The sequence below is a fragment of the Phragmites australis genome, chromosome 2 (assembly GCF_958298935.1).
Source record: "Phragmites australis chromosome 2, lpPhrAust1.1, whole genome shotgun sequence".
In the NCBI taxonomy this organism is placed as follows: domain Eukaryota; kingdom Viridiplantae; phylum Streptophyta; class Magnoliopsida; order Poales; family Poaceae; genus Phragmites; species Phragmites australis.
The window spans coordinates 37,956,937-37,984,094 of NC_084922.1; the positions used below are offsets into that span (position 1 = coordinate 37,956,937).

General features: G+C 42.6%; 2 protein-coding genes across 2 annotated transcripts; one reads left to right on the forward strand and one right to left on the reverse strand.

Moving 5' to 3' along the window:
* The first annotated feature begins 12,134 nt into the window (after positions 1-12,134).
* Positions 12,135-22,256, forward strand: LOC133908690 (endoribonuclease YBEY, chloroplastic-like). The gene is made up of 12 exons (XM_062350814.1): positions 12,135-12,632; positions 13,189-13,440; positions 13,534-13,629; positions 13,888-14,056; positions 14,181-14,264; positions 14,347-14,447; positions 15,273-15,365; positions 16,075-16,146; positions 16,728-16,847; positions 16,938-16,988; positions 17,429-17,617; positions 21,850-22,256. The coding sequence occupies exons 1-12, from the start codon at positions 12,255-12,257 to the stop codon at positions 22,015-22,017; spliced, it is 1,773 nt and encodes a 590-aa protein (XP_062206798.1). The 5' UTR covers positions 12,135-12,254; the 3' UTR covers positions 22,018-22,256.
* Positions 22,257-22,459: 203 nt separating this feature from the next.
* On the reverse strand, positions 22,460-23,430 carry LOC133908691 (protein OXIDATIVE STRESS 3-like). The gene is made up of 2 exons (XM_062350815.1): positions 23,051-23,430; positions 22,460-22,938 (listed from the first exon to the last, which is right to left on the reverse strand). Exons 1-2 carry the CDS (start codon positions 23,299-23,301, stop codon positions 22,641-22,643), a joined length of 549 nt encoding a protein of 182 aa, XP_062206799.1. The 5' UTR covers positions 23,302-23,430; the 3' UTR covers positions 22,460-22,640.
* Positions 23,431-27,158: the final 3,728 nt, after the last annotated feature.

Below are 27,158 nucleotides of genomic sequence, written 5' to 3' on the forward strand. Positions count from 1 at the left end.
CTTGCCAGGCCTGTTGGGGAACTGACAATGGCTGGAGTAATTTGGGGGTATCTAACATGTTCTGATTTCGCTTGCAAATAGACCATGCACTGAGCAATGAACTCCTTAACACCTTGTTTCATCTGGGGCCAAGCAAACAAGCGCTTAACATGAGCATACATCACATGAAACCCCGTGTGCCCTTCAATGGTGTTGTTGTGCAGAGCTGTTAAGATAGAGGCTTGCACTGACATGTTGTTGTCCACCCATATGCGAACCTTGTATCACAACATACCATCTTATAAGCTGAAGTTGGGTATCGAAGAGCAATCGACTACCAATTTGGACAGAATTTCTTGGGCATCAGAATCAGATTTGTAATCGATGTAAATACCTCCCAACCAAGCTGGCACAACTATAGAAATAGCATAAGTCTTAGTTGTAGAACACCTCGATAGTGCATTTGTCGCTTTGTTCTCGGGTCCCTTCCTGTAGATCAACCGAAATTGCAGGCCAATAAGTTTAGTCATCACCTTTTGTTGCAACGGTGTTTCCAGCCGTTGATCATCCAAATGGACTAAGCTTTGTTGGTCAGTACATATTACAACCTCGACTCCCTACAGATATTGCCACCACTTATCCTCTGCTAACATGATCGTCAGACTTTCCTTATCAGACATGTCGATCTCCACTATAAACACCTTTGAGAAATCGGGAAAAATGAGGACAAGCGCTATGACTAACGCCTTCTTCAGAGTTTGGAACGCTCTTCTTGCTCAGCTAACCACTGGAACATTGCTTGTTTTTTGAGTAGCTCAGTCAGAGGGTGGCAAATCACCTTGAAGTTGTGCACGAACTTTCTGTAATAACACGGTGGCCCAAAAAATCATCTGACCTCCTTCGCAGTTTTGGGTGTTGGCCAGTTCACCACAGCCTGAATGTTCTTTTTGTTCATTCTCACTCCTTCAGCGTTGACTACATGACCCAGGTATGCGAGGCAATCTTTAGCGAATGAGCACTTTGATCATTTGAGTTTCAGTTTATTGTCGGACAAAAGCTAGAACACTTGTCTGAGCAATCAAACATAATCCTCCAAAGGACGGCTATACACCAAGATGTTGTCGATGAAAACCAAGACGTCCTTGTGCAGCAGCGAAGCCAAGATTCAGTTCATCACACTCTGAAAGGCGATCGATGCTCCCGTCAACCCATACGCCATTACTCAGAACTTGTAATGTCCATGGTGCATTTTGAATGCCATCTTTGGTTCATCCACTGGGCTCATCTGGAACTGGTGATACCCCGCGCACATATCCAAACTGGAAAACACTCAGGCGCATGCCAGCTCGTCCAATAGTTCATCAATCACCGACAATGGAAAACAATTTTTTTTATTGTGGTTGCATTAATGCACCAGTAGTCCACGCAAAATCTCCATGTGTCATCCTTCTTTTGCACCAGGAGAATCGAAGACGCGAAGGGCTACTGCTATATTGGATAACGTCTTGTTCAAGCATATCTGCCACATGTTGCTCGATCTCATTCTTCTGTGCATGCTGTAGCGGTAAGGCCGAAGATTCACGGGTCTTGCTCTGGGCACCAGTGGAATTGAGTGGTCATGCGGCCATCGCGGAGGCAGGCCCTTAGGTTTTGAGAGTAGGTTAGCGAATTCCTCCAGCAGTCGCTACACTGAAATGGGTAATTGTTCAGTCCCGACAGTTTCTTTGTTGCTGCACAATTGGACAATTCCTGCTATTGCCTCTCACCTCATTAGACTCCAGAGTTGGCTAGCTATTAGCATAACTCTAGGTTTCCCATTTTGCTAAACACCTCTCAATGTGACCCGCCATCCTTGATAATCGAAGGATAACAACTTCCTCCTCCAATGTACTGCCATTGGACTGTGCTCCTTGAGCTAGTCCATCCCCAAGATGATGTCGTAGCACGTGAGTGGTAGAATTTCTAGATTGGTACGGAAGGAGACTCCTTGAGCCCACCACTTGCACACAATCATTTCTTGGAAGCAATTTAGAGTTTCCCCATTAGCTATTCTGACAGAGAATGGTGATACCTCACGTCTAATTCCTGTCAGGTTGTTTGCGAAGGATCCACTAACAAAGTTGTGTGAGCTGCTGGAGTTGATCCGCATAAGTACCTATTTCTTCTGGATCCACCTTCTCAACTGAATTATTTTAGGCCCTTCTGTGCCATTGACTACAGCTGCCAAAATAGCCATAGTTTCCTCGCCTGCCTGTGACTGTCCCAGTCCGAAACGAGGGAAATGCCTTTCGGTCCGCCCAAGAACTTGAGCATCTCTTTGACCATATGTAGTTGCATAGTGGTGGCGCAACGATGCTCCCCAGACCACTTCTCCCCACACTTCATACATAAACCTTGCAAGCGGTGGTGCGCTCGAAGGGTAGCTAAGCAATCACCCGGTTGTCCCAACTTGGTTTCTTCACCACCTTTAGAATAGGGGTATGGGGGTGGTCGAGATCAACTTGGTGGTGGTGGTAGGGGCAAACCCGTATGCTGAATCGGACGCTCGGCCAGCTCAAACCTTCGGGCTCGCAGTGTCTTTCGTTCTTAAGGACCTCCTTTTGCAAACAGGCAAGCGCAACAACAGTGTTCAATTCCAGCAGCCTATGCAAAATAACAGGAGCTCTAACTTCTTCTCTAAGGCCATCTAAGAATTGGGTGACCAAAAATTGTGGATCCCATGGCTCATGATGCACCAAAAGGTTGTGCATCAAGCCATTAAATTTCTCTGCATACTGTTGAACAACTCCCATTTGCCGCAGATGAGAAAATTGACGCAATGTGCTATGAAATTCCCCCTTCCAAAATTTGTCACTAACTATCAGCATGAACTTTTCCCATGTTGCGAATTGGACTAGCAGATGTGTTTGTAACCACAATACCGCTCTACCAATCGAGTGCATCATTGCAACATTGACCCACAACTCCTCAACAATCCCAAACACATGAAAATATGCCTCACACTTAGCTGCCACACCTGCATATTATCCCCATCAAATTGGGGAAAATCCATCCGAGGTAGTACTCCTTGAGTTCCCCCCAAATAGCGACCTGGTCCATCTCTACCCCCCTTCAAAACTTGATCAAAACTTGAGGAAGAACACATACCCTTCTCCGGAGGTGTAATCGGGTGAGATTTAACCCCAATTGACCACCCACAGTTACAGTTGTGCTCGCAGTGGCCACCGAGCCTGGGTGCATGATCCGTGCGGCAAGCTGACAGGTCGCATTCCTTTGTTCACCCCGACATTGATGATGACGGTGGAGATAGTAGCGGTATGGTGGCCGTCTTCGTGACCAGTGAAGGTAGATCGAAGGCCTTCACAGACAGAATGGGATTCTGCACCATCTGCTCTCTGCTCCACTTGGTTTTGCAGCACCTGGATCTCTTCCCACATCCATTCCACAACCGTGTCCACCTTCAACTTCCAGCCTGCCAAGTCCATCATGGTATCCAAGATAGACTTGTTCAACTCCTACAGAGTCACAAGCACTTTGGTGATCTCCATCAGCTGCTTGTCCATCTCTGTGGTTAGATGTTGTTTGTGAGTGTCACACCTCAAAACCATAATATAGCCATTAAGCATGCATAATCATCACGACATCATGCTTCATGTGGTTGGTTTTAATTTAAGTAATTAAACACGTTTCGAAAATGTTACATTACTGATCAATGCGTGTTTCCACTATGTGTGTGTGTGTATGCTGTGAGTGGAAATCGTTTAGTGATAGTTAGGAAGACCCTAAAGTCATTTAAGAAGGAGAAGAAAAAAAAGGAAGAAATGGGGAAAAGAATGAAGGCTTTCAGCACGTGAGCCTTTCCCGCGGTCTGACCGTCAGAGTGCAGAGGCTCCACTTAAAGCCATCAATCAACTCTCTCTCTCTCTCTCTCTCTCTCTCTCTCTCTCTCTCTCTCTCTCTGCCTCTCTCTAGTTCATTCACTTCCTCACTCCCCCCCCTTCACCAAACTGGTAGTTTGGTGAAGGGGAGGGAGTGAGGAAGTGAATGAATGAGAGAGAGAGAGAGAGAGAGAGTCACCTCGACCACCTCGACAGCTGGAGATCGATGGAGAGGACTTCCCCAAACTCCCCTATGATTTCCCCAAGCTCCTTTCTGTCGTATTCTTTGCTGGAGACACTTCCACATGATTTCTTCCACCTCAAGGCCAACCCCACCCCGGAGCCCGATCTTCGAATCGAAGCTTTCCTGGAGTTGGTCAACACCCTAGAAAGCTTCACCACGTTGAGGTGAGACTCCTCGCTGATGTTGGTGACGGGCAGAAGTAGTGTGAACTACTCTATTGTTTTAGAGTGGTGCCTCAGGAAAAATGGTGCCACCTATATTTTGTTGTAACAAACTTTAATTCCACCTTGTTCCTACGTACATCTTTTTCCTTGTTCCTTTATACATCGGCTTGTACTGGTGCCCCATGTCAGTAAGCAGGGTCTATAGCATCCTTGGTAAGATCCCATGGCGAAATCCGTTGGAATGACGAACTCCGTTGAGGTCTGACTCCATCTGTAGGTTTAAACATACGAAGAAGGATAAGCAAACTATACTAGAAGAGAAGAAGGTAAGGGGTCTTTGAGCATAGATTTTATTTTCTCTTCAAAAGTTCCTGTTTTTAGGGTTCACCAGGTATCTAAGGCTGCGTTCTAGGTTGACATGACTCTGATACCACCTCAGTCGAGACCAGTTCTATAAATAAACTAATCTAAACTATGTGTTGAGCCTAGAAATCAATCCCAACACATAGTGACTTCACTGATGATAATCATTAAAATATTCATACTTAAATGTATTAACTGACTTACAAAAGTAACCTTCAAGGATCGAAGAACCAAATAAACTACAATGGAACTAAACGAACTACGAAAACTCTAATCCTTTACGACTCTTCCACAGATATTATCGGCGTAGAAAGCATCTTAGAACGATCCACCTTCAGCGTACTCCTCGATACCTTCTCCAACTGAGTGTTTGGTGATAGCAAGAGTGAGTAATTATCGTACTCAGCAAGTTGTGAAGAAAATAGTATGCATATGAAGGCTTTAACAAGAATATAGCTGAATGACTCTTTTGCATAAAACAATATTTAAGTACAAACATTTAAAAAGCAATAATAATTAAGTAAATAACAAACCACCTCAAGATTCCATCTATCTTGACCTAACCAACTTTTCATACCTCAACCAAAGTTCCATCCACTAAGGTTAACTCTCAATCATAGTTCCCACCACTATGATTGATCGCCCTCAATTATGATTCCCTCCATCACAGTTGACCAACTAACTAAAAAATAAATTTATAATCATGGTAGGTTTTTAGTGTCGCTCGTGACTGTGAGCACGACTGAATATTCAGTTTTAACTCTGCAAAGGTTGTACTTTACCCATAAGATGTTTCTTTCTATATTGCTGAGCATCTGTTGGCTGACGAAAAACTCTTACACACAACCCAGGTGTGAGCTAGGATTTCATTACAAAGCCTTTACAATGCCCCTCTCAGCATATGTTTACCCGCTAAGGTTTCACCGCCACATGATTCTACCTCAACAACGAAATCCCACTCTTGCGCCTTTCGGATCAAAAGAAGTCCACCCCGTCTATTCCTCATACTACCAAATGGTCTAAACTATACTAAGAGTAAAGCTAATTATTTAGCTAGGCCCGTTTCATACCAGGCTTATAGTTGTACTGTAAACACAGAAAGATCACCCCACGAACTGGTCCTTATATTTGAGCAAAACTACCACTTTTCCAACCGTACATCACATACCAGTCTTATCATACCACTTGCTCAAATTCCTATACCATGTTGCTAAAAAATCATTCAATCATATTTTATCATTGTTGCATAGGAACATTATCAAGTTCGTAGAGCAATTATTATGATTACCATCCCAAAGCAAGGCTAAGCATCATCTACTCTTCTATAACCCAAAATCATACTATGACGACAAGGATGATGAGGAAAAACTAGGGTAAAAACTAACTCTTGGGATTCCCAATAAAATTATTAGCATGCATGTTTGTAAAACAAAATATTTATAAAACTAGGATAAATATGTTCAAAAACACAACTTGCCTTCATTGAACTCAGATAGGTCTTCAAATCCTGATCCTGCAAACCTTCTACTCCTCTGATACGTTGGCGTTCACTCACAACATACGTGGAAAACAATAACACATAAACACCAAGATCCAAAAAGAACCAAGTATCATACAATAAACATCATCACATACAAGATCACACTATTCCAAATAATCTGGCGAAAGAATGGATCAAAACAGAGCTACGTTTGACAAGTTATGGTTTTCTAAGGATTAAAACACGACTAAAAAGATTATCTATAGATGAAATTATGTTTCTAGGAATTTTCTATAATTTTTTCAAAGTCGTCTATGAATTTCTGGGATTTTCTAGGATTTTTCTAGAATTTAATAGCATTTATTCGAATTATAAAACTATTTAAAACTTTTAAAAAATTAAATAAACCTATTAAACATTATTAAACATCATCAAAAATTAATTTTCTATTTATTATTATTTAAAATTATTTTATATTAGAAAACTATTTATTGCGTAATATTTAGTATTTATGATGTTAGCAAAACAATTAAAACAATTAAAAAGAAAAACAAAAGCTGACTGGGCTGCTGACTAGGCACTGCAAGCTGAGGTGACGTGACACATCGGCAAAAACGCTGACGTGACTGCCACGTCACCTTGCCGACTAAGTAACCGACTGATTGGGTTTATGGATCCCACATGTCAACACTAGATTGGATTGTGAAGGGGTATGAGGGGTTCTAATCATCACCGTTGAGTCTAGATCTGACGGCTCAGATGCTTTGGGTCTCGGCTCCGGCGAACAGAAGGCGACGACAGCTCTTCCCGTGGCGACACACGGCTAGAATCCCGCAAGAATAGCGCTCCGGTGGTCCAACAACTTCGGCGAGCAGAGGAAAAGAATTTGGGAAGCATGGGGAACTCACCTAGGGCATGCGTCGATGTCAGTGATGCTCCAGAGAAGCTTGCGACAGCGAGGGCGGCTTGAAGCTTCGGCTCTCGTCGGCAAAGGGCTCTGGGCATCGATCTCTTGGCGAGGAGTTGGTGAAATGGCTCTAGATGATGTGGGATGGTCTAGGGTCGTATATATATATGGGTCGGCAACTCTCTTATCTTGAGTTTGATTCAGATTTTGAAAAGGGCGATGACAGCGATCCGAACTTGGTTCTGGCGATTCAAACACGCTTGGGCTTGTATCTTTTGGGCAAAAGATCGCGTATAACTCAAGGATTCTTCCTCCTTTTGATCCATCGCTCATCTCTAACTCTATCATGCAGATTTGAGTGGGATTTCAGGTGGTCGACGGATGAGCTTAGGTGTCCAACACGAATTTGGCTCAGGCTTTGGCCAAATTGGCTCGGGTTTGAGCTTCTAGATGCTTTGGCGATCTCGTCTGGCGGTTGGGTGGTCGATCTTCGACTTGGACACGGTGGCATTGACACGGGCGACGGCCGGCTGCTGCTGCGCTGCACTGAGCAGAAAAGAGAGAGGAGAGGAAAGTAGCAGCTGGGCTTGGCTGAAACAGATAGTAGAGAGGGAAAGAGTGAAACAGAGAGATGGGCTTCGGTCCAAAAACTCTAAAGACTTTTCTAATTTCCTTATATATATATATATACACATGTATATTTATACATACAATATATATACCATATATATATATAATACTAGCTCACAAAATCAATCAATCTACCAAGCAAACTATCAAACGCATGAATGTCTATAAACACACTTTTATAGGAAAACAACCCCCAATGTATACATGTATTTATACACATAACACACATATTCACATAAATGTATATACATGTATAAAGACACACATACACACTTAGGGTTTTTATTTAATTTTTGAAAACTCTTTTTATTTTCTTTAGAAAGTTTTATTTTTCTGGTTTCAAGAATTTGGTTTGTTACAAAACCTACCCCCTTAAAAGAATCTTGTCCGTGAAGAAATACCTCCATAACTTAAGGGTACAACCTACCCTTGATGAGCAAGTCAAACAAGCCCATCACAAGGATCAAGAGTTGATTAAGATCCGTAAACACACCGGTGAAGACAAAGCTCTAAACTTCAGAATAGATGAGAATGGAATCTTATGGTGTAAAGATAGGCTTTATGTGCCATAGGAAGGGAATTTTCGGAAATTAATCCTGGATGAAGCTCATAACTCAGCTTATTTCATCCACCCAGGTGCCACAAAGATCTACATGGACCTAAAAATACTGGTGGAATGGGATGAAGGCAGACATAGCCAAGTTCATTGCCCTGTGCGACACCTGCCAGAGGGTTAAGGCAGAGCATAAGAAACCCGTTAGATTACTTCAACCCCTACCAATTCCAGTGTGGAAATGAAATGAACTAGGCATAGACCTCATAGTCAGACTCCCCAAGACAAAGAAGGGAAATAACTTAGTATGGGTAACAGTGGACCGTCTCACTTAGGTTGCTCACTTCAAACCCGTACGAACAAGCTATGGTGGAGATAAGCTAGCTCAACTGTACATTGAGTTTTAGAAGGTGATCCGGACTTCACCGAAGCAGACGGTGAGGCTGCCGAAGGTCTCCGTCGTGTCCGCACCCAAGTTGCCTGTGGAGTGGCGTGTCTTCATGTTGTTCCTACTGTGCTCTCTGATAACATGAATTCTGTTGATTGCAAGAATCTTTTATGTATTTTTAGAATTGTGGATCTTTCTCACCACTCCTTATGTTGTATGACTACGGTATTATCTATTGTAAGACTCCTATTTACCAGCGACTGATCTAAGAACTGATATAATAATAGTTTTAAGCACCGGGGGTAACCCGTGGCACTTCACCTATTAGTTGGACTTACCTCCACCCCTCTTCGCCGTTTTAATTTAAGTAACAATGACATCATGCTTCATGTTGTTGGTTTTAATTTAAGTAATTAAACACATTTCAAAAATGTTAATTGATCAATGAGCATTTCCACTATGTATAGATATGTTGTGAGTGAAAATTGTTTAGAGATAGTAGAAAGACCTCAAAGTCATTTAAGAAGAAGAAGAAAAAGAAAAGGAAGAAACAGGGAAAAGAATGAAGGCTTTCAGTACATGGGCCTTTCCCGTGGTCTGACCGGGAACCCCGCGGTCTAACCGCCAGAACGTAGAGGCTCCACTTAAAGCCATCGACCAACTCTTACTCTCTTTCTCTCATTCATCCCTCACTTTCTCCCCTTCACCAAACCGAGGAGAGAGAGAGAGAGAGAGAGAGAGAGAGAGAGAGAGAGAGAAATGATTACCTCGACAGTTGGAGATTGATGGAGAGGACTTCCCCGAACTCCTTTTCATTGTATTCTTTGCCAGAGACGATTCCACGTGACATCTTCCACCTCAAGGCCAAACCCCACATCGGAGTCCGATCTTTGAATTGAAGCTTCCCTGGAGTTGGCCAACCCCCTAAAAAGCTTCTCCACGTCGAGGTGAGACTTCTCGTACCATTTCCCCGTTGTTTGTGAGCTCTAACCGATCCTCATTTCATTTAGACCCGAACTCCACCCTAGCCATTGACTTCATCCATGGGGTCCTCAAGTTTGGCCCTGTGCATGTAGCCCAAATCACCCAAGAAACACTTCCCTAATCTTGTAGTGTATTTTGGTATCCTTTCATGGTCAAAGGCATCACCAGAGCCTTTGTCAGCGACCTTGCCGAGGTGTCGTCGACTAGGCTCAGTGGTCTGACTGTCGCTAAGGCCGGTCTGACCGCTAGGTTGTGACTTAATGGTCAAACTTTTAATCAAACTTCATAGTTAGGAGTCAGATCACGACTAGGGCTAGTTTGACCGCCAGGCCTACGGTCTGACCACCATGGGTCTGATCTGATCACCAGATCTACTTAGTATCATTTTCTTTTCTATTCGACCCTCACAGTCTGACTGCCATTTGGGCCGGTCTGACCGCCAGCTACCCAGCACACTGTAACCTTATGTTGTCTTATACGAGGTTCAAACCTCTTTTAACCCAATCGCTTAGGCATTTTTTTTTTGCAAATGCTTTTGAAACATAGCGCATTTCATCTTGTTCATGATAATACATCATAAGCATATATTTCTATTCGTTCGTTTGTTTATTCAATGTGTTCTTAAATTGTTTAGAGAGTGATGCATCGACGGTTCAAATAGTCGAGGCCGACATCGAACCAGAACTGTACGTGAGTGAAGTACTGGAGCAACAAGGCAAGCATGTAAGTATATTTCACCTTTTACTTTGGATATTCTGGTGTCTAACTTGATAAATTATCACTTTATGTATGTTATGCGAGTTAGTGAGTCGATGTCAAAATTTGTGGGTAGAACCTATGTTGATATATTGTTCCTACCTTGAACTATTGATGATTCATATCCTTGTAACTTGGGTATAACAATATTGTTATCTAACTTAAAAATTATCTAAGATGTTTAGCAATTCATATATCATCGGTAGAAGTCGAGCGATGGCTCGACGATCATTCATGAGCTATATGGCTTAATTATTGTTTCACAATGAAAATGATATTGGGATGTATGAGTTGTGAGAATGAGACGTGATGTGAGCGGTGCTAGGGATAGTTCGGGAGATGTACAAGTTGTTAAGTTATAGATGCTCTCACATTTGAGTCGATAAAATACTTTTGCATATAAATTCATTAAACCTTATAGCCGATTCCTTACTACGTATCCTCAAATACATGATTCTTAAAATCGGGTTATTATATGTACCTAATATAAATTAAATCTTGCGATTACTTTTGTACTCATCTTGTTTTGGTTGAGTTTTGCTAATGAAGAAGAAGTAGTGTACAGTTACTTCATGCTCGTTGATGTTACCGATGGGTAGGAATAGTGTAAGCTACTCGTGTTGTTTTGGGATGGTGTCTCAGGGCAAATGATGCTACCTATCTTTTATTGTTATGAATTTTAATTCTGTTATGTAGTAACTCTAACCGGTTAGGAAGTGAAACTGTGTATTTTGTTCTCCAAATGTTCATTGTTCTAGAAATTGTTGAAAATGTAATAATTTATAGACTTGTAATATAGTTACATTACTCGTTCTTTATTATGTCTTAATGTGATAAAATTTATTATAAAGACGTGTATTCTGATCTTGGCCATAAAACACATACTGGAACTATCAGAATTAGATTTAAGTTAATCATTGTGGGTTGCGATCGTTATGGTGAGATGCGGTTAGCACGTGGCATATCGAAAGACGTACGCTACATCTCATCTTATTAAATGATCGTCATAATGATTAATTCGAATATAATTTGAACGGTTCCTCATAGTGAGTCTAGGATTGGGGTTTCTTGAGGTACTCCGAAGGTTCCAATACGTATAACTTTGATACCAGTTGTCACCGTCCAATTGTCTAACATGAGCATGACATTAGAGGAGAACAACCAAAGGTGAGGGAGAGGGAGAACATGAGGTTGTGGAAAAGAGAGGTAGGAAGGTAGAATTTTTTTCTTCTATCATTTAACTATCTCAACACGGTAGTTAGAATTTTTTCTTCTATTATTTAACTGTATCAACACGGCAGTCAAATACTTTTTTAAATCTTTCACGTGCACACTACACGCTACATAGCCCACTCCACTAAGAGATACAACGAATTGAGCATCGACACACATACTTTCCTTCCTCCGTCCCAGGCTCAAGATCCTCAACTGGTCTTCCCCTTCTTTTTTCAGTCATCTGTGGTAATGCCATCGGCAGAGAGACCGTGACAGATTGAAGGAATTAGTCCGTTGTGAAATTGCCTTTGACTCAGCTAAAGTTATTCTGGTGCTGTTTAGTGTGGTGTGCTGTAATCCTGGTTTCTTTGCACATTCCGTACCTCCTTTCGTTCACTTGTGAGGAAGCGAGCAGCGAGCACGCCAAACAGAATAAAAAAGCTACGCCAAATAGATACCTGTGCACGTAAAGCAATTGAAAGGCATTTGAACTTGCGCTCCAACCAAATGTCCGAGCAAAAACGGCAATACTGAGCTCAAGCTCGGATTTCAGGAGGGACCCGAAGGAAAACCCCTGCACCGTCGGAAACAGGTTCCGCACGAATCACAAGTTCGCAAAAGGACGAAGCGAATCAAAAACCAAAAAAACCCTCCTCCACTCCTTCCTCTCCCTTCGCTCCCGCCGCCACACGACCACGGGCACGAGCGCGGCCATGGCGCGCATCGTGTCACGCGCGCTCCCGTTCGCCTCGCGCTCGTCCCTCCACCTCCCGCTCCCGCCGCCCCGTCGCGGCGCGGCGCTACTCCATTCCGCCCCCGCGCCGCCCCTCCCGCCCCCGGCCTCGCTGCTCTCCTGGCGCGGGCTCACGGCCAACCCCGAACCCTCGCTCCCGGAGCCGCCGCCACCGCCATTCGCGGGGTTCCTCGCTGGAATGCGCGGCTTCCGCAGGGGGCGGCGTGGACAGGCGGCGGCCAAACGGGCGCAGCCGCAGGCCGCCGCGCCGCCCCCGCCCCCGCCCAAGGAGAGCGAGATCAAGCTCTACGCCCGCATCGGCGTCGAGGAGGACATGCCCGACGACCCAGAAGTGATGGTACACATCGCACTTTATGAAACTTCGCTGTATTCTCGATGTAGCTGTTATTTCGAAGGTGTCATTTGGAAACACAGATGAAAATGTTCGCGATCGTTATTTTTGGCCTAGCATTAGCCTTTTCCTGATATTTCGAAACAGTTTAGAACTGCTGGACTGTTAGTCTTGTTGTTGTGATCAATGTAGCCGTTCATTTATGGTAATTGGCCGATTAGAAACTGTGTTTTGCCATTTCGAATTTGTATTGTTGTCATATCTAAATAGAAACGGTTGGAGTGGCACATCCTTAAAAGTACTTTTGCATTAAAAGGAAGTATGTATTTAAGGTAGTTCAGCATATGTCTTAGTAGATATATATTCGACCAAGACATCAGTATGTAGGTTATAGCTAAGCATATCTGTAAATCTGTAATTGAAGTGTGATTCTGGCTTTGGTTTTGGTATCAGTACCTGTTAGTTACTTAGGTTAATTTTATCTATGTTTAGATGTTGCTTGTGGAGTTCTGCCGTTCTTGTGTGATTGGCTTTTGTGAGTGGTCTGTTCCCCTCAGTGCAGAACATTATAGAAATCCTAAAGTTAAATGTTCCGATGGCGATGAAAATTGCACTTGACGGACTTCTGGATTCTGACTACAACACACGAGATACCTCAATAAGTGATGTTGGCAAGTATGAAAAGGTTGAGGTTTCTGTATTGCTATGCAATGATAACTTCATCCAGAATCTTAGCAAGGAATGGAGAGGCGAGGACTGCATTATTGATATGCTCTCGATGTCACAGTACATTCCAGATCTTGATGTTCCCATTGTAAGTACGAATCATTTGTTTGAATGCTGTTATACTCTTAACTCTGTCATGCCACCTTATTCTCTTCTCCCTCTCAGTATATTTTTTATGCAGCTAATGTTAGGTGATATAGTAATATCAGTCGAGACAGCTGCAAGGCAAGCTGAGGAGAGAGGCCTTACGCTTCTTGATGAAGTGCGGGTGCAAGTGGTATGTTCTTCCTTTTTTCATCCCAGAACTTGCATAATGATTTCCATTTCCCACAACTTTTTAGAAGTTTGAGAATAGTTTGTATGTTAAGTTTTCGTTTTGGAGTTCCCATCTGCTTTACTTGTGTATTACTTGCCCAAGTGAGAACAAATTCTTGTTTTTCAAACTGCTTAACTGCACCGTGTCTTCCATTGATTGCTTCACATAATATTCTATACACATGGACTGTTTATTACTTTATTACTTCTGCTCTATTAGGTTCGTGGCCTATTACACCTTCTCGGTTTTCATCATGAGACAAGCGATGAGTCTGCCATTGAAATGGAGAAGGAAGAGCAGCTCATTTTAAAAAGCCTAAGGTGGAAAGGAAAAGGTCTTGCTAAGAGTGCTCAGGATTCAAGCAAGATTCATACAGATTCATTGGATGGTATGTTCTTTTGAAATTTTTAAGTTGTTCTCCTTGCCACTATCTTTATATTGTTATCTTATAGGAATGCTTATCACACACATGATGATATAATCTAACTCTTTCTGTCTAAGAATGTTTACAGGGCAAGTGACAAATAGTCTAAAGAGAGCTGGCAGCCTAAGATTTTACAGACCAAAATTCAAATATATATTTTGTGATATGGATGGTATATCCTTTGCTCTTTGCACATATTTGCAGTTCAGGTGTGTTATAGTTTTGATTTACAAGGGCTCTTTTGTTTGAGCAAGGTACACTGCTCAATAGTAAAAGTCAAGTTACAGCAAGGAATGCAGAAGCTCTAAGGGAAGCTAGGTCAAGAGGAGTAAACATAGTTATCGCCACGGGAAAGGTAGTATAAGTTATTTTCTCTTGTTCAACTAATATATTCGATTATTTAATTATTTTATATGAAGCCATTAGATTACCTTGGTGTCCTAGGATACCAAGATGCCAAAATTAATCATTGTTAGAATTAGGATAATTGAGGCTCAGTTGGGGTATCCTGCAGTATCCAAGAGAAAGTCACCTAGTTTCAAAACCGCACACACATGTGGATCCAGGGGTGATTAATAAAGTAAACTAAAGGAACTGGCTCACTGGAGAACAGACTTTCTGAAGCGTAGGGCTTTGTCGCATAATACACTTGCTGAGAGAGGTTGACCACAGGCTAGAGTGTTCAGAGAAGACCAGTCGTTAAAAGGGCTTGCCATAGAAGGGACTTGCAGGCACAGAGAGAAAAGTGGCGTTAACTTGCCATAGAAGGGACTTGCAGGTACAGAGAGAAAAGTGGCGACTTGCTGGATATGCATGGGCTTCCTCCCGCAAATTGCAGTGGATGCCAGCTGTTCCTCCCGTACCAGATCAACAAAAGAGAAAAAAATGACCATATCATTGCATATTTTTTTTATTATCCTCAGCGTTAACTTCTTTCATCGATACTCCACCTTTTTTTGGCAAAGCCAAACACATCTAAAGATCAACTAACTTAAACACTCGTCTACATTCCTGCTGGAATGGGCCAAAAACAGGCTTGTTTGGACCGGATATTTTCATTTAAAATATTTATATGAAGCTTGAATGGACACTTTCTTTAGGGTTATCTAATTTTTTGGGCAATGTGATCTTTTCCAGGATGCTGATTATTATTCTATTTTCATGTTCATTTTGGAAACAGGCACGTCCTGCTGTAATTGATGCTCTCAGTATGGCTGATTTATCTGGAAGAACCGGCATTGTTTCAGAATCCTCACCTGGTGTATTCCTTCAGGTTGGTATAATGTACATTTAGTGGAAAAATGCAGTCTTTTGGGAACTTGTCTTGATTGATGAAAGTGCTGCATCTCTAAACATCCTGATCACTGGCAATGCATTCTGTTGATTGAAGACCGTGTATTGCCTACAACATGGCCTTATTGGGACCCTAAATAAATGTTCAGGAAGATAAGACATAATCGGAGAGTGATTACAGTGTGTGTATTTTTCCATACACTTTTCTCAAGCATTTATTAATTATCTAACAGGTAAGAGTGACGGAAATGGGAAAATTTATAGAAGAAGGAAAAGGTTGAGAAACCTTTCTAGCCAAAATCTTTTTGTGGCATAGCCACCCACAATCATGAATAAAGGTTTCTCTTGTCTATACTACTCAAAACTTCCAACTTGGGACTAATCCACCTCCACACCACACCACATGGTCCACCCGGGCCCCTAATAACTGGCTGGGATGATGCACTGACAACGTAGGACATACAAATGTTTATGACGTCTGTACATAATTCCAAGTGCTTCGACCCTTCATCTCGTGTTCTGCTACTCTGAGCTTGATGTCCCCTCACATTACGTATGTTAGTTTAATTTATTATTCTATGATGTTAGTCAAAACTGTAGTCATATTCTCATCAGGTACACTGTGCTTTATTGATTATACTCATCAGCATTATCCCCATCCTGATCATGTGCAAGACTTCCAACTGCAGGGGTTGTTGGTTTATGGTTTGGAAGGGAGAGAAATTTACAAAAGAAATTTGGATCAAGAAGTATGTAGAGAGGTAAGAAAATACTTTTGTTTCATTATGCTTTGAGATAAAAAATATGGACTGAAGTCGTAATATTGATGAAGGAAGGTTACGGCTCTGTTCGCTGTTCAGAATTGGTGGCTTTTATGAAGTACTTATTTTCAACTTTTTAATGCCATAACACCAAAACCGTACTAGAATTAGCAAATATTTCCGCAACTAACTAGATGGCCACAGTGCATCACAACAATCACAAACTGACGATACATAATTTTCAGGGTTTTGCGTGCATACTGGTATAGTGCCTTGTGCTATATCTCTCCAGGACTCTGCTAGCATAACAGCTTATAGCTTAATAGCTCTCTTGTCTCTGAGATAATACCTGAATGCTCAACAGAAAAACCTGCAGAACTGTTTATCTGAATACATTAATCTTACTCTCCATCATCAGTAGTTTGCAATGCTTGCTCTGTGCTCCTGTATTATCTTTGGAAACTAGCAAATGCTTCTAAGTAATTAGTGGCATATCACTACTACTTTTCTTTAAAGTGTTGGACAACTTATAACTATTCTTGTATTGTTGTTAGATTAGTGATATCCTTGGCATGTTGCAGGCACTCTTATATTCTTTGGAGCACAAGATACCATCAGTAGCATTTAGTCAGGATCATTGTTATTCTATGTTTGACCACCCTTTGGTTGATTCTCTCCACTATATATACCATGAACCTAAGGTATGATGGGGGTTTGTCAGTCCTTTCTTAAGCGCACTTCAGTTCTGGTATTCCTTTTGGTTTTGAATGTAGTTGGGATTTATTTTGCAGGCTAAAATATTGTCATCTGTTGATCAGCTTCTAGGAACAGCTCAGATACAGGCAAGCATGTTCATTTCTTCAGTATCAAATGATTTCTCGTGATCATTTCATTTGGTTCTGCACGGATCATTTTAGTGTTCCTTCTCTTGAAAACTATGAGCATAAGAACAATAGTTTGTAGGTAATTTATTGCTTGTATATCCATGCTTGAGGGCCTGGTTAGTAAGGTTCTACATTAATTACTATAAACAGAATAAGGTTTCTTTCAGATGCATGGAGGGTTAGGTTGTAGAAAAGGTTTCATCGCATTCGCAACAAAGACCCAAGTTATGCTATAAAAATATGCTGATCTTGATTGAGTTTTCCATTTTGTATCTATAAATAGCTATTAGTTTTTGGAACATCATCGGGCCCATTACACTTTGAGATGATAAGATCTGTTACAATTTGTGATGCTAAGATAAGTTGTAGATTAACAATGTCATAATTTTCAAATTCAGAAAGTGCTGTTCCTTGAAACTCCGGAGGGAATTTCGTCTGCATTGAGACCGTACTGGGCAAAGGTGATAGAGGGAAGAGCCCATGTTGTTCAGGCACAACCTGATATGCTTGAACTTGTACCACCTGCAACTTCGAAGGGCAATGGGGTGAAGATTCTGTTGGACCACCTTTGCATTAATCCGGATGAGGTATATGCTATCTAGTTCCAAACTAAATATTATATGCATGACACAAGCCAAAGTTTCTAGCCCTATTGTAGAAACATCAATGGTATATGAGGGCGTTTAGGCTCATTACTGCATCCTGTAGTGTGTGGTACATCGTGCACCTACTTGATTTAATAATTTAGGTATTTGCAGGGATCAGTATAGCATTTCCCCTTTATGAAATAGTGAGCCACATGTTGCAATAGGTCAGGTAGAACGTTGCAAGACATTTCAGCAGAATAAAAGATACTGCAACATTCTTCCAGAGCAATGAGATTAGTCTTTCCTTTGCACTGGCGCAAGAACTGATTGCAGGACACAAAATATAGTGGTATACAATTTTTGCAATCAAGATTAGTTAATTTTTCCTGAACACTTCCTACAACATTGCTGATCGTGGAGTTTTGCTGTTCGAGTCCTGGTTATTCTAGTGTTTGCTCATGATAAACTTTCAAACATAGATACCAGTGAATCAGCTGTTAAAATGCTTGTGATGTTAATACTGTCTTAGTCATGCTAATCGGTCCCAACCAGAGGAACTTACCGGGTGTTTGGTTTGAGAATGTGACGGTAAATGGACCATCCTATTCTAGCGTTGAACCTAATCTACATGTTTGGTTTGAGGAAGTAAAAATAGAATGAGTTGGTCCTGGTCCATCACTACCTCATTCCTCATAAGCACATGCTAGCTAGCATAAAAATAAGGAGTGGCCATCCCACCAAAAATCATGGAATGATTTCATGATGGACCAAAACATTTTAGGACGAGCTGCAGTAGCTCCTCAAATGAAACATTTTAGTTGCTGCATTTTGTTCTCAAGTTGATCTCTTCTATTGCTGATCTTATCTGTGTTATATGTATACTGAGTAAGCCTCTTCAGTTCTAAACTTCTAATGTTTTGAAATAGTTTACAGAACAAGACCACATAGTAAAACTTCATTTGTCATAGTGTAATGGTGGTTGTTTATTGGAGGGAGGAGAGGAGGGGGATGTCGACCGTAGAGGTCGCCGATGGCTATGGTGGGTGGCGGCTAGGGTTTGGGCGCAAGGAGGTGGCGGCGTGAGAAAGAGAACATAAGGGTTGGCCAGGCATTAGGCGTCTGGACGGCAAGAAGGGTTTTCCTTCTTATTCTTGCTTATCATCTTTATTGATGATTTGCTTTTCTTTATATAGAGAGGCTAACTTGGCCCTCAAGTAATTTATTACAATTTGAAAAGTTCTGGAAACCTTAATCTACTTAACGGTCAAAAAACGGCATGGACCGTTTGTCGCTACAATATACACGATACTGTTTACATCGGTGAACAGTACCCACAGGTGAGCTTTTGGGCCGGCCGGTCTTATTGGGCCATGGGTTGGATCTTGACACATGACATCTCTCCCCCCTTTCATCCTCAAGCTGCTAATTGGGAAAAGCTGTGCATGCTGCTAATTGGGGGCTATAGTTGAAGCCCGAGGAAACCTCATGTTGAAGAATGAGTTATGCTTCCATGCGGCTCCCTGACGTGACGAGGCAGTGCCAGATATGGTTGATGAACTCCATTCGCCTTGTTTTGATGTTGACGTCGGTGGCCTTGAGTTGAAGGAGCACGTAGATGATTGCATCGCCATTGATGTAGGTGAAGGAGGCAGACTCCACGATGAGTGTGATGAAGACGTGGATTATGGTGACGACGTCCTTGGAGATGTATAATCCCTTGAAGATGATTGCAGTGTCATTGGAGTTGCCATTGATGAAGGTAAAGCCCTTGCAATTCTGGTATCCTGCTGCATCATGGTTGCCAATGGGGACGCCAGCCAACTTGTCGGCTGTAGATGTGACAAACAGTTCTATCATGAACATTGAGGTGTTAGCGACACCACTCGGATTTGTCCCTTGAAGATCCGCTACGCGCTCCTCTTGAGCACTGTCATTGATCGTGACATGGCCTTCTTCCCTAGGCACAACGTCGAGGACAGCAGGTGCGTCGTCGGAACCTATTGCGAGGAAGCCGTTGATGGAGGATGTTACCTGGATGTTGATGACTGGCCTTGATTGGGGTGCGCAGCCTTGTTGAGCGTGGAGTCGGTGTAGAATGCCCAAAGATTAAGTTGTTAACAATAGGATGGACACGATCATTGATCTTGGTCGACTGCAGTAGAAGTGACAATCGATCGACCCAACATGAAGGATGTGTTGTCCTAGCTGGGAAAAAAGCACACCTGGAGGACACCCGGTGCTGCTAGGGTGGTGTTTGGTCGCTCTGCCGTTGTTGAGGTATAAGCGGCGGTGTCGTGGAACATGGAGATAGTTGCGACCTTGGAGCCTTCTCTCGCCATTGAAGGCAAGGTAGTCGGGGAGGGATATCGCACGTAGCCGTTGTATAAGGATGCGAACAGCGACGCACTGAACGACGAACCTGAAGGTGTAGGGAACTTCTTGTTGAGGGAGATGGTCGACAAGGGGAGGTTAGTGGTCGTAGCCCGAGAATTGACCTGGCCCCTTGAGGTGGAGGAGGTCGGATCAGGCAGCCGGTCCGCGCCACTGGATACGGAAGCCGTCGTCGGATTAGCGCCACTGTAGGGTTGTTTGGTGTCAAGCAGTGTTGTTTGGTGTCAAGCTCGAAGGTTTCCCACCGAAGGACTTGCAAATCAGCGGTGGTTCAGTGGCATCAAATGCCCTGGGGCTTCCTGCCCTGAGCGTGAACTCTAGGTTGGCCGTGGACGGCGAACGAGAGTCCGTGGCTGTTGAAGTGTCATAAGCTTTAGTGAGGGACTTCTTGATCGCGGACACCGCAAAATCCTATGTAGTGGCCGTGTGTTCCTCCTAAACACTATGGGCTGCCATAATAACAGGTTCTGCATTGTGCGCGATCTGACCATCTGCAGAGAAAAACTTTGGGTCATGGGAGGGAGCAGATGGTACGGCGAAACCTGCAGAAAGGAAGTCTTCGGTTACATCCTCCGTAGATTTTGGAGAAGCAGATGAGACGATGCCACGCGTGTCAGAGAAGAAGTTGTTGGCGGACGGCGCACAAAGGTCGGGGAAGCCGGTCAACTCCTGATGAACAATATCATTGATACCGTTCACGTAGTGTGTAGTAGAATCCACATGGAACTACCCGCCTTGTGCTGAAGTGGAAGAAGAGGCCGGAAGAAGCATCCTAGAAGGCGACGTGGTGGCGGGCTTGGTGAAGTCGTGGAGAACAGTGTCGATGCCGGCGACAGAGGAGTCGTTGTCAGGCACTCTTAAGGAGACATGGGCAGCACTGCCTGGCGTCAAGATAGGGTGGAAGACTGGCATAGAGGGAACACTAATGTTCGACGTGTAGGCGATGTTGCCGAAGTGTTCATCTGGCAGGACGACGGTTGTCGGCGGTGAAGTAGCTGAAGATGAGTCGATGATCAACAATGTGCTAGCAGGCGGTGGGATGAAGAAAGCATCCATCGAGGCAGCACAATTATCATGTTGTAGATCATCCTTGTTGGTATAGACATCTGAGGTTGGCGGTCGGCGCGATAAGGGGGAAGAAAGCTTAGGCGTCTCCTTTGGATCCCGAGGGCCGTTGAGTGCGACGAATAAATTAGTAAACCATTGTCGGCATTCTTGACGGTATTCCTCAAGTTACCGAGACGGATCAGCCCATGATGGCGCAGGATTGAAGACGAGTGGAGCATGAAGATCGGAGGAAATCGAATTGGCATGGGTACGGTCACAGACGGAACAATGATGTGGGTATTGTTCACATGAGGAACAATCATGTGGTTGTCGTTGTCGAGGTCGATGCAATCCTTCGTGATCGCATCTGCACATGTAGATCTTGAGTTGACTACAGGATTGATCCCTCCGATGGAATCCATGACATCAGAATGGTATCTGATACCAGATGTAATTGTGGTTATATATTGAAGAGAGGGAATGAGAGGGATGGCGACCATGGAGGTCGCCGGCGGCTATGGTGGGAGGCGGCTAGGGTTCAGGTGTAAGGAGGCGGCTGTGTGAAAGAGAAGTCGAGGGTCGGCCAGGCGTCTGGACGACAAGAAGAAGGGTGGTTGCTTATTTTTTTTATTGATGATTTGCCTCTCTTTAACTTGGTCCTTAAGTAATCAATTACAATTTGGAAAGTTTTGGAAAACCCTAATCTACTTAACGGCCTAGAAACAGTGTGGACCTGGCCACAGCTACAGTACACGTGGTAATGGCAATTCTAACTTCTATTTTTGTTATGCTAGGTAATGGCAATTGGAGATGGAGAAAATGACATAGAAATGCTGCAACTAGCTTCATTAGGTGTTGCTCTTGCAAATGGATCTGAGAAGACTAAAGCGGTGGCAGATGTAATCGGCGCCAATAATGATGAAGATGGAGTTGCACAGGCTATTTATGAATATGCCTTCTAATAGCCACTAAATCTCTTTGGATAGGATTAATTTCTGCTCTTATTCCCCCATTTTTCCTGGACTCACCAAAGAACAAGTTTCAATTACACATCTGTTCACAAAATTATACGGGAGTGTGATCTCAATTTGGGGCTAGAACTTTTGAATTGTTAGATTGAGACATTTTGGTTGGCAGACATTGAAGTTCAGCTCTGCATTTTCTTGACTGGAATATATAATCGAATTGTTATTTTTCTCAATCTGTAAGACTGTAACTAAGGGTTCCTTTCGTACTCTACTTTGTGCCTCTTCTTAACTTCGACCACAATAAAACCAAGTTAATTAGATCTACTGGTGGTATAATTAAGAATTCAGATATACAGAGAAATATATACATCAGCCCCTTGTAAGGAATGTCAGTATAGTATTCTCTGTTATTTACACGAACCAGTGTCTTCGTTAATAAGATGAAAGAAGATACTCTATTCATTAATAAGATGAAAGAAGATGCTCTATTGACTGCAGAGAAGGAAAACCTCTTGCATCTGAGACAGGCTAATATGCTTGTCAACAAAATCCCTCAAGAAAGAAGAAGGAACATAGGTGAAACCCTGGACAGAAACATTTCAATGATGTCCAAGAGTCTACTGATGGTATCCACTTCTGTTTACAGGAATTGGGGGAGGTCTGTAGAGCATGCTTGTGCTGTTGTTTCGAGCCATCAGATTTGCACAAGAACTTCCGGAGGGCTTCTTGGCTATTGCTCTGCTGTTAGGACCAGGTAAATGGCAATCCTGTTCTCCATCTAGTGCTACATAGCTCTTGGATGGTTTGATCTTCCTGTAGGGAATCTCTTTCTTGCGTAGATCTTCCAGACATCTCACCTCAGACATACACGCGAACGATTGAGACTTCCCGTCATAATATTTGGATAGCCCTTTCCTGTATAAAATAGCACAATTCTTGGTTAGTGATCCCCTCCCCCCTTATGATAAGGTCAAAACATATACTTATGTAGATTTACTGATTCATGAAAAAAATCTCAGAAACTTACTTGATAGGTAGTTGTGCCATCATAGATGACAGATCGTAGAGGCTATCAGAATTCAATTTCTGCATCATCTGCTGCGCCGAGGAAGCCGCCTGCTGCATAAACTGGTGCTCTAGAGGTCCGGTGTCTTCACCATCTGAGAATTGTTCCTCATCTTCGGAGTCACCGGAGATGGAAGATGATGTCTCAAACAACTCTTCGTCTTCATCTTCACGGTACACCGGGAGGGCTGTAGCGCTGCTGAACCTGCTCATGCTTGCGGCTTGAGATTTCTAGAACCCAAGAAACGGCAAGAAAAGGTACGAGTGGTGTATGGATATCTATATTCTTCCTTAGCTCGTCTTGCTTCCTCTCTTTCACGACCTTAGCGAGGGCTGGTGCCTGGTGGGAGGGGGTATATATAAAGCTCTAGCCGGGAACGGGATAATGCTAGGTGCCTTCGCCTTTATTCAAACTCGGCATAGTGCCCTTTGACTAGTATAATGCGCGCAATTTGCATCAGTGACATCACCATTTCGTTGTGTTTACATGGCTGGCGCCTGGTTGTAGTTAGGTTTTCTTAGGACGCTGGCATGGACCCAATCAACATGGTTTCTGCTTTTGCCCCGGTTTTCCCCAGAATAAAAAAACTTGTGTCAGAAAGAGTGTGAAAGTTGGTTGGCCATTTCCGCATGCCTTTGTCAGATTCTGCTTCTGGTGCCCTGATCTGATCTTATCTTCTTAGTTTGCTGAACGTGACCCGGATTTATTCATCTATCCTTTGGCAAGTTGGTGCTGAGCCTGACACGTGGACCATGAATGTTATGGTGGAGATGATGCCGCGTCGTGTTGCTTGTTTATGTGGGGAGGCGAGCGTGGACACGCGACGCACTGTTGTTGGGTTCTGGTCTTCTTTTCTGTCACTGGATAAGTCGGTGGAGGTTGGGTTAGATCTCATATTTTTCACGAAACCCTTTTAAAGAATCGTGTCATTTGAGGGAGATTTCAATTGTGATGTTTTTACTTAACAGCGTGGATAGGAGAAATTTAGTTGATCACACAGTTACTTTAGTCCCTGATTAGCGCCATTTAATACTCTTTGGCTGTCTCCTAATTCGGGACAGAAGCTCTGCATACGAACAGTGTGAGTGGAACACCTGGGTCGGAAGTTGGCTGCAATTTTACGTAAGCTTGACCACAATCTTACCTTACAAGTGTCAATTTTACTCTTTGTTCTGGACCATTGGATTTCCGGTCGCGCTATCGTCTCAGACAATTTAAGAGCAAAAGTAGAATCCATGGCCCCAATCTGAGTAGATGAGAAAACACGTGTATGGTTTTCCCATCACATCTGTGATTGCACAGCATTGTTCCTTGGCTTCCACTGCAAGGGAGTAAAAGAGAAGTACCATGCGTATGGCTGGCTCAACATATAAGTTTCTAAAGTAAAGCTCAAAATATAAGCTGTAGCTCACCAAAATAGTGATGGTTCACGTTACCGATTTTCCTAAAAAATTATGGAGGAAAAATGGAGCAATCGAATCTAAAGGAAAAATAGTGATGGTTCACGTTACCAGTTCATTTGAAGCTCTCTTTATTCTATCTTGCTAAATAACATCACATCTTAGATTCCTGTCTTTTTCCTGTGAAGCAACCGAACATCCAGCATGAGCAATTCCAGTATTGTCTATATGGAACTAGAAAGCCGGCGGCACTCTAATACTATGTTTTTCTTATTTCTACGTTTTGAGAATCTTGCGATATTCAGTCTTAACTTCCTGTATTTAATTAGTGTTCTTAAAAACCTGAAGTATTAGTTGGGGTTAGGAGGGACTAACCAAGAACTCACATAACCTGATGAGCTGCGCAAAACTGGACACCCGTCGCGCAATCTAAGCTACGGAGTACGAGACTACGAGCCGAGCGCATGTTCAGTGAACAAAACAAACGACACACCGCACGTCTTCTGCCACTAATGCAAACACTAGATAACAGTTTAAATAAGTAGTGTGAATACAATGTCAGTGGACACATGGCACGAGCAGCGTTTCTGACGACACGGCCACAGGCCGGGTGGACCAAGAAAATCGGCGACAGTCTCTCGTGTCCACATGTGTGTTGGCCGCTTGGCACAAGGCTGCTAAATGGTGTCTCCAACGTGGTTTCAAGTCCCATCGATGCAGACATCCATGTGCTGGTGTCTTCGCGTTTTTTCGCTCAACTACTTTGTTTTCCCCTTGTCCTCGAGCCAATTGCGCCCATGGTTTCAAAATGTGATGGTTACCGTCGAAAACTGTGGTTGCTGACTTTATCGCTCCGTATCGATTTCAGGATGATAACGATTTTTAAATTTGAATTAAAAAGTTCAAAAAAAATTAGAGATAATTCTAAGACCTTCTAAATTTTTTATAAAAATAATATTGTTTACATCATATTATATAGGGAGGAAGATTGAAAAAGAAAAGAAAAAAAATTGAAACGTACAGCTCATTTATTAACTTATATTAAGAAAAAGCTTAATATATAAACACATATTTTTCTTACGTATAACGTATCGTAAGAGAATCTTTAAAATTGTTTTCACTTTATTTATAGTTTTATTAATTTCTCCATAATTTTACAAAGTTCACAAGCATAAAGTGAATATGTTAATAAACAATATTGTAATTAACTTTTTCATATCTATCATTATTTTTCCTACATAAAGCATATTATAAGTAACCTAATAAAAGTGGTTTAATTAATTTTGGAGATGTGATAGGTTAGTTATAAATTAATATAGTCGCAACACATTTACATAATCCTGCATGTTACAATAACTAATTTATGAGTTCATGTATTTTCAAAAGACGTAGGATCATGTAAGAAGACTAACAAAATTAGTTTTATGATTTTTGGATTAGCAAATAGTAAACTATGCATTTAACTTGGTTTAGCAAAATACATTTTCTCACATAAAATATTTAACTTTTTTATGAGTATAAATACTTTTATAATGTAGATCATGTTACAAGAAAACCAACAAAATTTGTTTCACTTGATTTGAAGCTCAGATGAATTAGTTATTGATTTTACAAGGTTGAACCTTTTTTATTTTTTTAGTTGTACTTCACTCAAATTCGAGAAAATCGTTCGATAAATCGCGAAAATCGAGCGGTTACTGATAAAACCGAGTGGTTACTGACAATGCGGAAAATGCGCTCGATAAATCGGCGAAACCGCTCGGTAACCGGTGCAAACCTAGCGGTTACCGTTCGGTTGATTCAGTCCGAATTCTCGTCGAATTTTAAATTTGATCGAGTGAATTTTAAGCGAATTCTCGTCGAATTTCGAGCGGTTTCAATTTTCATGCCCTAAACGGTTTTGTAAACCCTGATTGCACCATGGTTCAAACATTAAGCCCTGTGCTTTAAAAAATCCCAGTGCTTTAGTCAGGAGAATGGCTGCTAAGAATCTGTACGTAGGATATCGTGGTGCTCTGTAATCCTTATCCATGTCTAGACTCGTTCAAGCTCACCGTGGTGGACAAGCTCAAAATCTTCAAAACTTGTCCCGGATATGGCCCACCTGCCTCACACCTCAGCAAAATTCACGACTTTATATTGGAATGTTAGGTCTTTTTTTTTCTTCTCTTTTCGAACTATTTAAACAAGCTTGATACCGAGGTTGACGAGTACGACTCTTCCGGTTGATTCTTTATGTGGAATCTACGTCAGAGGGCAGTCCAACCCCTAATCGTGGTCCAAACCGCATCGCATGGTAGAGAATCCCGATGGCTCTCTCCTGTGCGTTGTACAGCCCACGAAGGATTGTGCGCCGTGTGACACGAGTTCAGTGGCCCGGTGCGAGCGCGAGAGGGACAAAATGAGCGCCAGACACTAAAACAGAGGGAAAACGAACTGTTTTGGCACGAGCAGCGATCGCTGGATGGGAGACGGTGACGACATGCTCTGTGCTCCGCTTCTCTGCTCGTGTGTTGTGTGCGTGAGTACCCTCAGAATGCCATCATCAGGTTTCATTTGGAATTGATCAAGGTTTCCCTGTCTCCCTTGTCAGGTTTCATTGGGAATTGATCAAGCGCTTCCCCCTTCACCTACAGAAGAAGCAACCACGTGGATATCTAGGTTTGCAC